Consider the following 16,993-nt stretch of genomic DNA (forward strand, 5'->3'; position numbering starts at 1 on the left):
TAATGCTGAGTAGCAACCAATCCCAAGATTTCAGTGTTCAAAAGAACAAGTATTCAGTTTACACACTTGGGTCTTTGGGTCGGTGGTGGCAATTCTGCTCTAGGACTGTATTAGACTCAGATCCACACTGTTTCTTTTGTTTTTTAAAATTTTGGCTGCTTTGTATCTTCACTGCTATGTACTGGCATAGTTGGCCTGTGGCATGTGGGATCTTAGTTCCCCAACCAAAGATCGCACCCACATCCCCTGCTTTGAAAGGCATACTCTTAACCGCTGGACTACCAGGGAAGTCCCTGCTCTGCTTGTTTCTTATTCCAGGACCCAGGATTGAAGGGGCAGTGGCTGCTGTGGGATGCTCCTCTCATTATGGAAGTCTGGGGTACAAGAGGAGAGTGTGGAAATACCTTGTCCCTCTTAAAGCATCTGGTTGCAGTTGGTACACTGTTACTGTTGTCTACATTCCACTTGTCAAATCACATAATGTGGACAGATTCAGAGATTGTGGGGTAGGAAAGTATAATCTCACAGTGAACCTTGGCAAGGATGAGAGGGAAGGATGAATTTTAAATAAGTAGTATAGTCTACCTTAAGGCTACCAAGGTCCAACTATGAGGTCTGAGTCCCATGTACAGGAGAGGAGAAAGGGTGAATAGGCAAAAAAGACACCCTCACCTGCTTGTCCTCTTTTTTAAGGAGCCTTTCTGGAAGTCATACCTGACAACTTGTGCTTCTAACTTATTGGTCAGATTTAGTCACATGGCCACACTTGTCTGGAAAAGGAGGCTGGGATTATTTTATTTTGTTTTTATTTTTCTAGTTTTTGGTGATGTCTCATGGTTTGTGGGATCCTAGCTCCTCAACCAGGGATTGAATCCATGCCCTTGGCAGGGCAGTGAAAACCTGGAATCCTAACTACTGGACCACCAGGGAATTTCCCTCTGATCCTTTTAAAACATAAAGTAGGATCCATTTTCCCCCTGGGCTTTGTTTTTAAGTGTATATTGTCAGTAAGTGTAAAAGCAAGTATTTCTGAATTGGTTGGTGTCTCCTCACAATAGTATTTGATAGGACAGAAAAAGAAGATGGCATTCTAACCCTCAAAGGGCTTATATTCCCGGACAAAGTAAAACAAATAGCTGCTGCTGCTGCTGCTAAGTTGCTTCAGTCGTGTCCGACTCTGTGCGACCCCATAGATGGCAGCCCACCAGGCTCCCCCGTCCCTGGGATTCTCCAGGCAAGAATACTGGAGTGGGTTGCCATTTCCTTCTCCAGTGCATGAAAGGGAAAAGTGAAAGTGAAGTCGCTCAGTCGTGTCCGACTCTTAGCGACCCCATGTACTGCAGCCTACCAGGCTCCTCCGTCCATGGGATTTTCTAGGCAAGAGTACTGGAGTGGGTTGCTAGAGGTAAGCTCAATAGATGTGTAAGGAAGGAAGTGGTTAAAATGAGTAGGAGTAGCCAAAAATGAAGTTGGAGATGAGATGGAATATGAATTAGGCTTTAAAAGGGGATAGTGAGGGACTTCTTGGCAGTCCAGTGGTTAAGACTTGGCATTTCCACGCATGCCAGGGGCATGCGTTTCATCTCTGATCAGGGAACTAAGATTCCACATGCCTTGAGGGGTGGCCAATAAATAAATAGATAAATAAATAAATAGAGGGTGAGATTTAGATAGATGGACTAGAGAGGGGTCATGGTAGTGCAGAAGACATTGAGCAAAGACAGAGGCACGAACTAATCTCTTCTATACGTTGGAGTTGGCCCAGTACAGAAGTGGCCCAGTGTGGAGGCCACATGTAATGCTGTGCTCCTTAACCCTCGTTATGGTAAAAAAAAAACTTCATTGGTTTCCTATAATACTCTGCCTCTTTTTCCTTGCTTCTGTTTTAGGAAAACTATGAACAGATGAAAGCATTAGTAAATCAACTCCATGAGCGAGCACAGAACATCAGACTAGGTAAGCACTCATTTATTCTTCAGTTTATGCTTTTAATTAAGATGTCCCTTTATTTGTTTTAGAAAAACTAGCAGCATAAAGGTTTTGACTCTTCAAGACTGTGCATTTGCTGTTGGTGGGAATGTAAATGGGGGCAGCCACTATGTAACACAGTATGTTGTTGTTTAGTTGCTAACTCGTGTCTGACTCTTTTACAACCCCGTGGACCGTAGCCTACCAGGCTCCCCTGTCCATAGGATTTCCCAGGCAAGAACACTGGAGTGGGTTGCCATTTCCTTCTCCAGGAAATCTTCTCCATCTAGGGACTGAAGCTGCGTCTCCTGCATTGGCAGGTGGATTCTTTACCGTGAGCCATCAGGGAAGCCCTGTAACATAGTGTAGAAGTTCTTAAAAAGTAAAAATAGAGTTACCTTATGATCCAGCAATCCCACTCCTAGGTGTAAATCTGGAAAAGATGAAAGCTCTTAATTCCCCAATGTTCATACTGTTTACAAGAGCCAAAGACATGGAAACAACCCAGATACTCATCAACAGGTGATTGGTTTAAGAAGATGTGGTATATATATCCACATGTATCTATGACCTCAGTTTCTCAGCCAGGGATTGAACCTGGGCCATGGCAGGGAAAGCACCAAATCCTAGCCACTAGAGCACCAGAGAACTTCCTCATCAGTATTTTAAACTATTTCTACTTAAGATTTTTATTTCAGTCACAGGATCACACTGAAATTTTTGTTTTACTTGAAGCAACTAAAAACATTTTCTGTTCATTAGTCATATTCATACTATATACTGTATTTTGCATAATTGTGCTTTTTCTGCTGTGTTGTATAATTTGGAAATAATTTCTGTGTGGGTTTATTGCTAATTAAATGAGATTTCCTAAAAACTTTGTAGATTGTCATTTTTTATTTTTAAGTTGTGGACATAATAGACATTCTTTTTCTTGGAAGAAATTGCATCAGTTCAGTTCAGTCGCTCGGTCGTGTCTGACTCTTTGCGACCCCATGAACCGCAGCATGCCAGGCCTCCCTGTCCATCACCAACTCCCGGAGTCCACCCAAACCCATGTCCATTGAGTCAGTGATGCCATCCAACCATCTCATCCTCTGTCGTCCCCTTCTCCTCCTGCCCTCAATCTTTCCCAGCATCAGAATCTTTCCAAATGAGTCAGCTCTTCGCATCAGGTGGCCAAAGTATTGGAGTTTCAGCTTCAGCATTGGTCCTTCCAATGAATATTCAGGACTGATTTCCTTTAGGGTGGACTGGTTGGATCTCCTTGCAGTCCAAGGGACTCTCAAGAGTCTTCTCCAACACCACAGTTCAAAAGCATCAATTCTTCAGCACTCAGCTTTCTTTAAGGTCGAACTCTCACATCCATACGTGACCACTGGAAAAACCATAGCCTTGACTAGATGGACCTTTGTTGGCAAAGTAATGTCTCTGCTTTTTAATATGTTGTCTAGGTTGGTCATAACTTTTCTTCCAAGAAGTAAGCGTCTTTTAGTTTCATGGCTGTAGTCACCATCAGCAGTGATTTTGGAGCCCAAAAACATAAAGTGAGCCACTGTTTCCACTGTTTCCCCATCTATTTGCCATGAAGTGAAGGGACCAGATGCCATAGTTTTGGTTTTCTGAATGTTGAGCTTTAAGCCAACTTTTTCACTCTCCTCTTTCACTTTCATCAAGAGGCTCTTTAGTTACTCTTCACTTTCTGCCATAAGGGTGGTATAATCTGCATATCTGAGGTTATTGATATTTCTCCCAGCAATCTTGATTCCAGCTTGTGCTTCCTCCAGCCCAGTGTTTCTCATGATGTACTCTGCATGTAAGTTAAATAAGCAGGGTGACAATATACAGCTTTAACGTATTCCTTTTCCTATTTGGAACCAGTCTGTTGTTCCATGTCCAGTTCTAACTGTTGCTTCCTGACCTGCATACAGATTTCTCAAGAGGCAGGTCAGGTGGTCTGGTATTCTCATCTCTTTAAGAATTTTCCACAGTTTATTGTGATCCACACAAAGGCTTTGGCATAGTCAATAAAGCAGAAGTAGATGTTTTTCTGGCACTTTTGCTTTTTCGATGATCCAGCGGATGTAGGCAATTTGATCTCTGGTTCCTTTGCCTTTTCTAAAATCAGCTTGAACATCTGGTAGTTTACGGTTCACGTATTGTTGAAGCCTGGCTTGGAGAATTTTGAGCATTACTTTACTAGCATGTGAGATGAGTGCAATTGTGTGGTAGTTTTTATTTCATAGATAAGTTCATTTGTATCATATTTTAGATTCTGCATATAAGTAATATCATATGATATTTGTCTTTCTTATTTATTTCACTTAGGCAGTCTGTAGGTCCATCCATTTTGCTGCAAATGACATTATTTCATTCTTTTATGGCTGAGTAGTATTCCATTGTGTGTATGTGTGTGTATGTGTACATATGTATACATCACATCTTCATTCATCTGTCAGTGGACATTTAGGCTGTTTTCATTTGTTGGCTATTGTGAATAGTATTGCTATGAACAGAGGGGTGCTTGTATCTTTTCGAATTATGATTTTGTCTGGATATGTGCCCAGGAGTGCGATGGCTAGTTCACGTGGCAACTCTATTTTTAGCTTTTTGAGGAACCTCCATACTGTTTTCCATAGTGGCTGTACCAGTTTACATTCCCACCAACAGTGTAGGAGTTTTCTCCACACCTTCTCCAGCATTTGTTATGTGTAGACTTTTTAATGATGGCCATTCTGACTGGTATGAGGGGGCAGTTCATTGTAGTTTTGTTTTGCATTTCTCTAATAATTATTGATGTTGAGCATCTTTTTATGTGCCTGTTGGCCTCATGTATAGATATCCTGGGTTTTGAATTCATAACATTTCCTAAATAATTCTCAGATAAGAGGAAGGGACAGTGTTTCAAGTTGCTTCAAAGATTAACCCTTAAAGTTTTCATCTAAGAGAATTTGTGATAAATAAAAAGGTCGACAATAATGAATGGATTCTTGTGCTCCATTTTGTGTTTGCTTCCTCCTCACTGCTACCTTTATTTCAGAGTTATTCACAGGGCACCATGTCTGCCCTCCCCTTTGGTTCCCATGGAGCGTGTAGGGGGCTTCCCTGGTGGCTCAGCAGTAAAGAATATACCTGCAGGGCGGCAGATGCAGGTTCTCTCCCTCTGTTGGGAAGATCCCCTGGAGGCCAGCGTGGCAACCAACTCCAGTATTCTTGCTGGGAGAATTCCATGGACAGAGGATCCTGGTGGGCTGCAGTCAGCGGGGTCGCAAAAAGTCAGACACGACTGCAGCGACTAAGCACACTTAGCTAGGAGCGGCTTAGTCGTTTCTAAGGTGGAGCAAGGATTATCCCAGCTGTGTTATTTGGGCTAGCCAGGACTTAAGTATTTTGATTAACAAGTTAACTGAAGGCCTGTAAGTGTTTTGATAGATTCGGAAGTGCTTAGTGTTTCTAAAACTGGGTAATAACTTTATTGATATAAAAAATGCAAATAGTTTCTGGTGGTTGAAACAAGGGCCTTTTAATGACCTTAAGATAAGGCTTATGTAGGTTTTTTAAAATATTATTTTATTAATAGTTGATTTACAATGTCATGTTAATTTCTGCTGTATAGCAAAGTGATTCAGTTATGCATATATATATATACACACACATACACATTTTTCATATTCTCAATTATGGTTTATTAGAGGATGTTGAATATAGTTCCCTGTACTATACAGTAGGACTTTATTGTTTAAGGACTTTATGTAGTTTTAAAAACACTTTGGAGTGGAAGTTAAACTGCATGTCTGTACCTCCAGCAATGCATATAGCATCATTGAAGTGACCACAGTTAAGCATTTGTGCTGAGTACGCAGAGGCTGACCACTGTGTCTCGACTGCTCTCTGGTGACAGCAATGAAAAGATGCTATAAACTGTAAAATCCTTCCTGATTTTAGGAGTGTTAAAATGTGAACAAAATGTGTGTTTTAGAATCAGTGCAATATGGTTAATGAGATTGAGGGAAAACATGGCTTTTGCAGCCCTGAGTCTGTGGGAGTGGAGATAATTAATGCAAAAATCTTTAAGAGTAATGTTGAGAAAACTAAGGTGTTGTGACATGCTATCTTTTTGTGGTCTACGTGAATTCTGTGACCTGAGAATCCATATCAAGGATAGCATTCTTTCTGGTTTTTCCTAATAAAACCTGAATTCACTAGATGCTCTGTATAGCAAAGTCAAGGTTTAGGCAGAATTAAGAATAATATTGGTCTAAGTACTTAAAAAAACAAACAAACCACAAATCTGTTTTCTTACCTCTTTTTCATCTCACCGTCCCCTGCTGCCCTTTCTCCTGTTAGCCACTTAGTGGACACTTACGTCACTCAGCTCTCCAAAGACCCTCACCCAAGCCTGGCCTTCTTTGTAGTGCCTTCGGTTCACTTTTCTGTAATATTTATTTTTAAACAGCTTTATTAAGGTATAATTGGCATGCAATAAACTGCATTTTTTAAGGTGTACAGTTTGATGAGTTTTGACATATGTGTATACCCATGAAACTGTCCCTGCCATCAAGATGATGATGAAAATGTCACTCTCAGAAGTTTCCTCTGCCCTTTGTCACCCTCCTATTCCCCCCTCTCTCCTACCCCCGCACATACCTCAGTTAGGAACTCTGAGTTCCCTGGGGCTGGGAGAAAGGAGGAAAGCCCTTTGATTTAATTCACACTATCTTGTAAGTCTTTCCCTCCCAGAACTGTTTTCTTTTTAAAAGATTAGATGTATGATATGTTCTTCTTGGTTACCTTAAGGCAGGCTTAGTCTTAAAAATATGCCCTCTACCTCTTCAGAAAAAAATAAAACATCCCCTTAGATACAGGAAAGAGTCCTGATTTGAAAATAAGGTTGTGCTACTTGGAGGCTTCTTTGAAATCTGTATAAATGTATTTTCTCACCTGAAAAAAAAATTGTTTTTAAAAATAGCTGAACATTTCAGTGGACAAGGAGTTTATTAAGATGAAATTCTTAGGCAGCAGTGAAGGTAAAGCTATTAAGGTGCAATACGATGGTCTAGTCTGCTCGGTTACTATGGTTTGCTGAGGGTAGGGTATGGTTATTCCCCAGGTGCTGAGCCTGGCAGGCCTCAGGCTGGGTGAGGCTTGGTGCACCCCTCACCTCAAACAGCCTCATCGGCTTGGTTACCCCAGCGAACTCTTCAGTCATTGTAGTTTCCTTTTGTCTGGGGCAAAGTCAGGAAACACTGAAGACAATCTGAGTCAGGATAGTAACCAGAGGGGACTTTGTTTTTCTTTTTGGCCCCACTACTGTGGCATGCACAGTCTTAGTTCCCCCAACCAGGAATCCAGCTTATGCCCCCTGCAGTGGAAGCACAAAGTCTTAACCACAGGACCGCAGGGAAGTCCCCAAAGGGGACGTTTTAATGACTGTATAATGTGTTCACCTCTCTCCTGTTTGAGGGCCTTAAAAGTGATGGGTCACTAGTGGCGCCTTGGCTCCCCAGCTGGCGCTGGTGGTAAAGCACCCACCTGCCAACGCAGGAGACATGAGAGACTCAATTTCCATCCCTGGGTCAGGAAGGTCCCCTGGAGGAGGAAATGGCAGCCCACTCCAGTGTTCTTGCCTGGAGAATCCCATGGACAGAGGAGCCTGGTGGGCTAGAGTCCATGGCATCGCAAAGAGTTGCACATGACTGAAGCAACTTAGCACGCGCACGGAGTGGCACCTTTAGCTAAGATTTGTTGTGTGTATTATGGAAGTCAGAGAATGCTTTTTACCTGGTACAGATGATGTTAGAAACACTTCAAGTTTCATAGAGCATATAGTACAGAGCTGCTGCTGCTGCTGCTGCTAACTTGCTTCAGTCACGTCCGACTCGGTGCGACCCCGTAGATGGCAACCCACCAGGCTCCCCCGTCCCTGGGATTCTCCAGGCAAGAACACTGGAGTGGGTTGCCATTTCCTTCTCTAATGCATGAAAGTGAAAAGTGAAAGTGAAGTCGCTCAGTTGTGTCCGACTCTTTGCGACCCCATGGGCTGCAGCCTACCAGGCTCCTCCATCCATGGGATTTTCCAGGCAAGAGTACTGGAGTGGGTTGCCATTGCCTTCTCCGAGTACAGTGCTAGATATTTATAATAGATGTAATAAGTGTGGTGGAGATGAGACAGTATTTGCAGTACGTGAGGTGCAGAGAAACATATTGCATTATTTCCTTAAGTAATTACTGCTGAATTTAGAAAATGTATAATATACTGTGGGCTTGAGGATGGGTTGATTTTTTTAAAAAATTCCAGTTTGAATGATCTGAAACATTATCTGTTTTTCATAAGATATGTTAATTTTTTTTTTTTTTTAAGCTCTGTATTTTGGACTAAGTGTTATATGTTTTTCTGGTATTCAGTTGAATGGAGACCTTATATTGACTTCGTCTCATCTATCATGTTCTTTATCACAGGCGGTGGCGAGAAAGCCAGAGCGCGTCACATGTCAAGAGGAAAGCTGTTACCCCGAGAAAGAATTGACAGCCTTATAGACCCGGGGTTGGTACACACCCAGGTGTTGGCTCAGGGTGTCCGCGGCTCCATGGTGCTCTCTTAGTTGTTTTTTTCTTTTTGGCTGTGCTGTGCAGCTCTCGGGGTCTTGGTTCCCCAACCAGGCATTGCACCCAGGCCCTTGGCAGTGAGGTGCAGAGGCCTAACCATCGGACTGCCAGGAAATTCCCATCTTAGAAAGTTTTGCGAAATAAATGGTTTTAAATTCTGGTTCTTACCTAAGCTTCAGCAACAAGTGTTTGTGGTGAGGCTGCTGTATGCGGGGTGCTATTCTAGGTGCTAGTAATGTATCACTGAACAAAGCAGACCAAGTTCCTCACCCTGCAGGAGCTTACATGGGAGCAGGAGGAGACAGAAAATAATTGATAAATGGCACAAATTATATAGTATGTCAGAAGGTGATACATGTCATGGGAAAAAAAAGAGAAGGTAGACCAGAGTTACAAGAGAGAAAGATGAAGATCAAGTTGCAGTTTCAAATGAGGTGGTTAGGATAGGCCTCGCTGAGGTGGTGACATTTGAGCAAAGATTGGAAGGAGTGGAGAGAGATGGGCTGTTTATATCTGGGGAGAGAGGGCTACAGGCTGACGGAGCGGCCAGTGCGAAGTTTCTGTGGTGGGAGCTGGGAGTGGGTCACAGATGCCGATATGCCGAAGGGCCCGTAGGCCATCTCGTGGGAGTGGGGGTTCAGTGAAGTGGGGAGTAGCAGAAGATGGGGTCAAATTCATAACGCGTTTGTGGGTCAGTCTAAGAGTTTGGACTTTTACTCTGAAAGAAATGGGGAGACTTTGTAGGACTTACCTGACTTATGTTTGAAAAAGTTATTCTGGCCACGGGTATGAGTAGACTGTGGGGCTCGAGGATGGAAGGACCAAGACCAGTTAGAGAAATGAAGATTCAGAAGTATTGTTTCTGCCGACATGCACACACGTGCCCAGCCTGGAGACAAACACCGTTAACACCTAGTGTGCATTAACACACTAGTGTATATACCGTTAACACCTACACTGTTTTCATGCAAATGTGGATCAGACACACTTTTTTTTGTTTGTTTTAGAAAAATGGAATCTTGTGTTTTATAACTCCCTTCTCCCCCTCCCCCACCACCCTTAATGTATCTTGAACATTTAAGTGAGAAAATAATAACAGTGGTTAAGAGCTTGGTCCCCTATTAAAGAGCTTATTAAAACCCACCTCTGCCACGTACTAGTAGTTGTGTGACCTCAGACGACTGACCTCATCGCTGTGTTTCAGCTTCCTCATCAGTCAGTGGGGGTCCTTGTAGGATCTATAGCAGAAGGTAGTTCTGAGGACTGAATGAGTTAGTGATTCTGAAGCTCCTAGGAGAGAGGCTGGCACGTGGTTAAGTGCTACGTAAGTGTTAGGTGCTGTTCTCTTTCTATACCAATAAGTACATCTGTGCAATATCTTCAAAGATAAGTGTGTTCCTTTGTGTGGCTGTATTGTGTCAATCCCCAAAGTGTTCACACTAGACTTTGTTTTAGACATTCTTCCTTTTGTAGACTTTATATCCAACACACATATTTGAAACATTGCCCCGTTAAAGAAAAAAAATCTTTTCCTTTTCCATGTGTAACTGTTCAGATATGATTAAAAAAAGAAAACATTAATTCAAGCAGCATTCTTTCTTCCATTCAGGTCTCCATTCCTGGAATTATCACAGTTTGCAGGTTACCAGTTGTACGGTGATGAGGAGGTCCCTGCAGGTGGCATTATTACAGGCATTGGGAGAGTGTCGGGGTGAGTATTCTGACCGTGCTCAGCCCCGAGGGTCAGGAAGCAGGCCAATAGGGGAGGGTATCCAGCACTCACTGCTTTGCATGTGAGTGTGCAAGTGTCATGCTAGTGATATTATTTAGATCTGAGGCTGCCTACCCAGATATGTTAGGTTCATCTGTGGAGCTTCAGGGATGGAAATTGAAGGGAAAAACCCCAAGCAGTGATCCTGGGGACCCAATCCAAACCTTCATACTTAGAATCTCCAGGGTTTGGACTTGGTGTGGGTAGTTTTCCAAGGCTCTGCAGGTGATCTCTTGCACATCTAGAGCAAAAAACCGCTGTCTTAGAGGAGTAGTTCTCGGAATGTGGTCCCCAGGGAACATCAGCCTCACGTGAAAAATTGTTAGAAGTGTCAATGGTCAGGTTTTCCCCAAAAGTACTAAGTCATATTCAGGGAGCGGAGCCCTGAAATCAGCATTTAAACAAGCTCTCCAGATTCTCCAATGCTATCCTTTGAGACCCACCATAGACTTAGGGCATCTTGATCACTAGATATTACATTTGTTTGTATGTATTTTTGTATGATCTCACACTGACCATGCAGACACTGTTCCTCGTACTGCAATAAACACTTCCCACTGACTAGTTGTCTTAATCTTCACCACAATCCTGTGAGAAGGGCTGCTATTATAATCATCACCATGCTGCAGATAAGGAAACTGCCTTGGAGTGTTGAAATAACTTGCCAAAGAGCAAGCCACTGGCAAAACTTGACTTTGAGATCAGGCAGCCTGATACAATTGGTTTTGACTCGGATTCTGATTGACGTGTGTGTTCCTCCACCTTCAGCCCTTGATTTGTGCCTTCACGGGAGGTGTGACTATAGTCGTTCACCATTGTTGCTTCTTTCTTGCTTCCTTCTTTAACTCCTAAACCTTACGCCCCAGTGATAATCAAAGAGATAGGTGGGTAGGGGCCAGAACACAGCCTTTCTTCACTCCACTGAAGATTTTAAACTTTGTCATCAGTGCTCTTCTCAAGACACCCATTCTCTGGGGCTCTCTATGAACATCAGTAGCCAGGGCTCAATATTGATTGTATGCACAGCTCACAAGATTCCATGGAGGCAGGGGCCAAGGCCAGACAGATTTTTATCTTTTCCCTGAAGCTGCTCTGGTGTTGGATAGTATGACTGGAAAAGAATTCACTTATTCAAAACATCTAACGTAGTACCTCACTATAATTAAAGTGACCTTTCTTACATAATCATATGGTTGAATATGGTTAGCACCCTTTCTCTAGCAGATGATAGATGTTCAAACTAGTTTAAACAAAAAAAGATTTGTTGACTCTTAACTGATTTTGGGCGAAGCCAGGTCTAGGAGCTCAAACAGCATCACCAGGCCACCAGGCTGGTTTTTGGTTTTGTTCCTAGGCAGTCTGTTCAACGGAGAAGGCAATGGCACCCCACTCCAGTACTCTTGCCTGGAAAATCCCATGGACGGAGGAGCCTGGTAGGCTACAGTCCATGGGGTTGCTAAGAGTCGGACACGACTGAGCGACTTCACTTTCACTTTTCCCTTTCATGCACTGGAGAAGGAACTGGCAACCCACTCCAGTATTCTTGCCTGGAGAATCCCAGGGACGGTGGAGCGTGGTGGGCTGCCGTCTATGGGGTCGCACAGAGTCGGACACGACTGAAGCGACTTAGCAGCAGCAGCAGCAGTAGCAGCAGCAGTCTGTTCAAGCCTAGAGGCAGAGCTGGCCGTAGGCTTCCCCGGCTTCTGCTCTATAAGCTTAGCAGCTGCGGTAAGAGGAAATCTCCTGAGGGCACAGACCTAGGACCAGGGCCCATCGCTGAGCCCACCACATGGACACTGAGTAGAAAGGCCTGGTCCTTGTGCTCACCTCTGAAGATGGATGGACTTTGGGGTCAGTCCTGCTAGAACCACATGGATTAAAAATAGAGAAGAAGCAGTTTCTGAAAGAAAGTTTGGTTTTGTTGCTCGTATAATAGATGCTGGATAGGCAAAATCAATAGGTGTCTAATACACTGTGTGTATTTTCGTTTTAGCCGTGCCTTGCGGCATGAGGGATCTTACTTCCCCAACCAGGAACTGAATCCATGCCCCATGCAGTGGAGGCATGGCTTCTTAACCACTGGAGCACCAGAGAAGTCTCTAGTATAATATTTTGTGGACTTATTTTACTTCTCATTCTGTAATATGTCTGGTTTTTGTTTTGCTTTTTGGGGGGAGCTGCGCTAGGTCTTCATTGCTGCGCGTGGTCTTTCTCTAGTTGCAGTGAGCAGGGGTGATTTTCTCCAGTTGTGATGCACAGGTTTCTTATTGCTATGGGTTCTCTATTGCAGAACAGTCTCTAGGATGTGCAGGCTTCAGTAGTTGTGGCACTGTGGCTCAACAGTTGCGGTTCGCATGCCCTAGAGCACGGGTTCAGTAGTTATGCACACGAATTTAGTTACCCCGAGGCATGTGGAATCCTCCCAGACCAGAGATCGAACCAACACCCCGTGCATTGGGAGATGGTTTTAAACTGTTGGACCACAAGGGAAGTCTTGTGATGCTTCCATAAAGCAAGTAAAAGTTACGAGTGATGTCTCTTGTCCAAGGTTGCATATAGAGACAAGTGACAGAGTCAGAATTTTAGCCTCCCTTTGCCTGACACCATAGCCTGGGCTCTTTCCTGCACCAGAACTTCTTAAGCTTTTCTAATGCAGCACCCCCAGGAAAGGGAAGCGTGACCATATTCTGGAGGTGTGGGGTTATGGCCCAGCAACTTGCCAAGAGCCTTAATTCCTTTTGAAGTGATTTGTTTAATATTAAAGTCATTAAAAATGTACTTCCCACTCTATAAAATGTTAATTATAATGTGGGAAAATGCTTGCTATAACCTAGTGAATAAACTGATGCTCAGAGGAGAGGAACCACATTCCCTAATAGAAATTTAACATTACCTAAGGCCGTGGGCTCAGTTGCTGTTCCCTAGTTCATGCTCAACAAGAACTTAGTAAGGTATTTTTTAGAATCCTAGAGAATACAAAGTGAGGTAACAAAACATCATAAATACAAAGATTAAATTTTGTGAAGACCACGCTGTTCTCTCAAGTTTCCAGTGAGCCTCCAGTCCTCGGTTTTCCTGGCAGCCCTCAGCAGGCTCTCTGCTGGCCCTCTTCATTCCTTTCCCGCTTCTTGCAAGCTGCTTGTGGGCCATGGTACCTGACAAACTGGTTTTGGTGGGAAAGGGTACCACTAATGACTCATTATAGTATATGCTTTCAAAAATACTATTTTAAAATTTGCGCCTGTTGTTACTTTAAGCAGGATAAATGTTGTATTTTTAACTTCTTTTAGTTTTATAGAAAAGCATATGGCAGTAACATGAAGAACTTTTGAAAATATGAAACATAAATACTTTCGACGGCTCGGTTTTCCTTTTTGAAAATTACCTTCCTAACAGGAAATGCTGAAGGTTTATTGTGAGGGTTTTCTCGTCTCAAGACTCGGATCTGTTGTTGTGTTGTCTTACCATGTTAGGACTGTTTCATTCAAAGAACATTCAAAACGTGGCTCAGGTGGTTAGTGTTTCTCTGCTAATGTGAGGTGATGATTCTTTAAAAAAATCAGATATGAGTTTGTAAACTTATTAAAAGTGATTCATTTTATATAAATGAATATATGAACAGTGATTAAAGCCATACCATAAGATTGCCTGCTAATGGCTATCATTAGTGCTATGTGTTAATACTGGAAATTGCCCGGTTGTATTGGGAGTGTCTTATAATGAGATGCAGTTGGTCTTTACCTTTAAAAAATCTCTCATATTCTCTTTCCAATGAAATTTCTGCCTTTCAGAGTAGAATGCATGATTGTTGCCAATGATGCCACAGTCAAAGGAGGTACCTACTATCCAGTGACTGTGAAGAAACACTTACGAGCACAAGAAATTGCGATGCAAAACAGGCTCCCCTGCATTTACTTGGGCAAGTTATAAGAATTGTAAAATAAACTGTTATTCAGCTAGAGAAGTAAAAGATTGTTAAGAAGGATATATATATATGTATGACATTATCAGTGGTCGTTTCAAGAATAGCTATTGGTTTCTCTCATAATTTCAAAAGGAATACTTTTTCTTTGTTAAAACCCCTGGGAGAAAAAGTAAATAAGAACTACCCATTATAACATCACTGAGGAGGAATCCCTGACACTGTTTTGGGGTGTGCTATTTTTTCTTCTACATGAGTGGTGCTTTTTTTCTTGTATATATTTTTGTTTTTCTATTCATCATAATGTATTCAAACTATGAAAAAATAATAGCTAATATTTATGAGTCTCTTGAGTGTCAGATACGAGGTTAAATGCTTCAGTATGTACATAATTTGGACAAACATAATTTAAAGAAATTTAATTTTCAGTGAAAGTAAATTTATATTTGGAATTAAAATGCATTAATAATTAAATCTAAGGGTATTTTTTAAAGACCATAAAAGCAAAGCAGTTTAAAGTTGGCATTTCCTGGATATTGGCTTAGTTTGTAAAAACACCAGTATCTATTGTTCATTTCTGAGAATATTTGAGCAGGTACTGATGAGATTTCTTTTTCCTATGAAAGTAATGTACCTGATTGACTTAGAGTGTGAACTGCTTTGCACACATAGAAAACAGCAAATGGGACCCTACAGCTTGCAACTTCAGGCTTGTGCCCAGTGCTGTAGGGAATGCAGTTAAGGGCGTCGTGTTGTCTGTCTTCCTCGTAGTGAATTGGAGACAGAATATAATGTATTAAACATCAATAGAAGAGTTATACTGATAGGTATAAGACTAGCTAGCTTTCTGTAACAATGACTCTGTACACTCACAGTATGTGCTAAACTAAGTGCTTTGCGTACACTATTTCATGTCATCCTGATAACGACCCTATGGTACACTGCTGTTACCTTCATTTCACAGGTGGGGAAACTGAGGCATAGAATGGCTCAGAAATGCATCTGTGGTCACACAGCTGTGAAGTGATGAAATTGTTTTGAACTCAGCTGACATTCTTATCCACCACTATTATCTACAGTAAAAAGAGAAACGGAAGGCGATGTGTGATAAAATTATCCCATGAATTCGGTAGATGATTTTTGGATTGTTTTAAAAGAGAGAGAGGGAGAGAGATCCATTTTAAGCTGAATTGGTTAAGGATTTTTTGCGATTTCTGGGGCTAATCCTCAAAGCAGAGAATGTCCTAAATATTTCAAGTGGAATTTTGCATAGGAGTAGGAGAGCCTAATGTGTTTGAAGAAAGCAATACAATTCGGGGGGCTGTGTTGGAGGATTGGAGAAAGAAGCTGCAGAAGAGTTTAGAAAGATAGAGCAAATTTTTTTGTGAATGTAATTAAGAACTGGTGCTATTATCATTGAGACAAGTCTTCCTGTGTATAGGATGTTTTGTTCATTGAGATGTACTTACATCTGTTATTTCACCTGTCTTCAGTTGACTCAGGAGGGGCAAACTTACCTCGACAAGCAGAGGTATTTCCAGATCGAGATCACTTTGGCCGCATATTCTACAATCAGGCAGTTATGTCTTCTAAAAGCATTACACAGGTAATTTCTTATTAATGAGATATGTTGCTTTTTGCATCAAATGTCTTTGCTAACCAGGTATTTTGAGGTGACTTAAAAGAGAATTTTACTTTTTTTTGGCTATGCCATGCAGCTTGTGGGATCTTAGTTCCCTGATTGGGGATTGAACCCAGGCCCTTGGCAGTGAGAGCATGGAATCCAAACCACTGGAATGCAAGGGAAATTCCAAAAGAGAATTTAATACACAATTTAGTCTTCAAGAAATCAACTGATAACCTTATGAGATTTCCCTTGTATGTTGTCTGTCTTTTTTCCCTTGTTGCTTTTAATATTTTATCTTTGTCTTTAATTTTTGTCCATTTGATTACTGTGTGTCTTGGTGTGTTTCTCCTTCGGTTTATCCTGCTTGGGACTCTCTGTGCTTTTTGGACTTGGTTGACTATTTCCTTTTCCATGTTGGAGAAGTTTTCAGCTATTGTCTCTTCAAATATTTTCTCAGGTCCTTTCTCTTTCTCTTCTTCTGGGACCCATATAATACAAATGTTGGTGCATTTAATGTTGTTCCAAAGGTCTCTTAGGTTGTCTTCATTTCTTTTCATTGTTTTTTCTATATTCTGTTTTGCAGCGTTGATTTCTACCATTCTGTCTTCAGATCACTTATCCATTCTTCTGTCTCAGTTATTCTGAGACAGAATATTGATTCTAGTATATATTATATATATACTAATATATATATATATAGTAATATATCTATATTCTTCTAGTATATTGTTCATCTCTGTTCTTTCGTTCTTCTAGGTTTGGAAACATTTCTTGCATCTTCTCCTTTCTTGTTTCAAGATCCTGTATCATCTTCACTATCATTATTCTGAATTCTTTTTCTGGGAGGTTGCCTATCTCTACTTTGTTTAGTTGTTTTTCTGGGGATTTATCTTGTTCCTTCATCTGGGACATAATCGTATTTCTTTTCATTTTGGTTAGCTTTCTGTGATTGTGGTATTAGTTCTGAGGCTGCTAGGATTGTAGTTCTCATTTCTTCTGTCTGCCCTCTGGTGGATGAGGATAAGAGGCTTATACAAGCTTCCTGATGGGAGGGACTGGCTGTGGGCAAAACAGTCTCTTACTCTGGTGGGCAGGGCCA

The 16,993-nt window shown here is 41.8% G+C and overlaps 1 protein-coding gene across 3 annotated transcripts in view; it reads left to right on the top strand.

The window, feature by feature from the left end:
• MCCC2 (methylcrotonyl-CoA carboxylase subunit 2) overlaps positions 1–16,993 on the top strand; it is a 73,051-nt gene that overhangs the window by 2,867 nt on the left and 53,191 nt on the right. For all 3 annotated transcript variants that reach the window (XR_014061776.1, XM_081518515.1, XM_081518516.1), the window contains exons 2-6: positions 1,890–1,956; positions 8,428–8,512; positions 10,184–10,285; positions 14,137–14,264; positions 15,761–15,873. Coding sequence is in view for 2 of the 3 variants with exons in the window: in XM_081518515.1 (XP_081374641.1) it covers positions 1,890–1,956; positions 8,428–8,512; positions 10,184–10,285; positions 14,137–14,264; positions 15,761–15,873 (495 nt within the window). In the remaining variant the exon portion in view is untranslated. The remainder of the gene's footprint in view (positions 1–1,889; positions 1,957–8,427; positions 8,513–10,183; positions 10,286–14,136; positions 14,265–15,760; positions 15,874–16,993) is intronic.

This window comes from Giraffa tippelskirchi, chromosome 8 (assembly GCF_054371585.1).
Source record: "Giraffa tippelskirchi isolate mGirTip1 chromosome 8, T2T-mGirTip1v1.2.pri, whole genome shotgun sequence".
Lineage (NCBI taxonomy): Eukaryota > Metazoa > Chordata > Mammalia > Artiodactyla > Giraffidae > Giraffa > Giraffa tippelskirchi.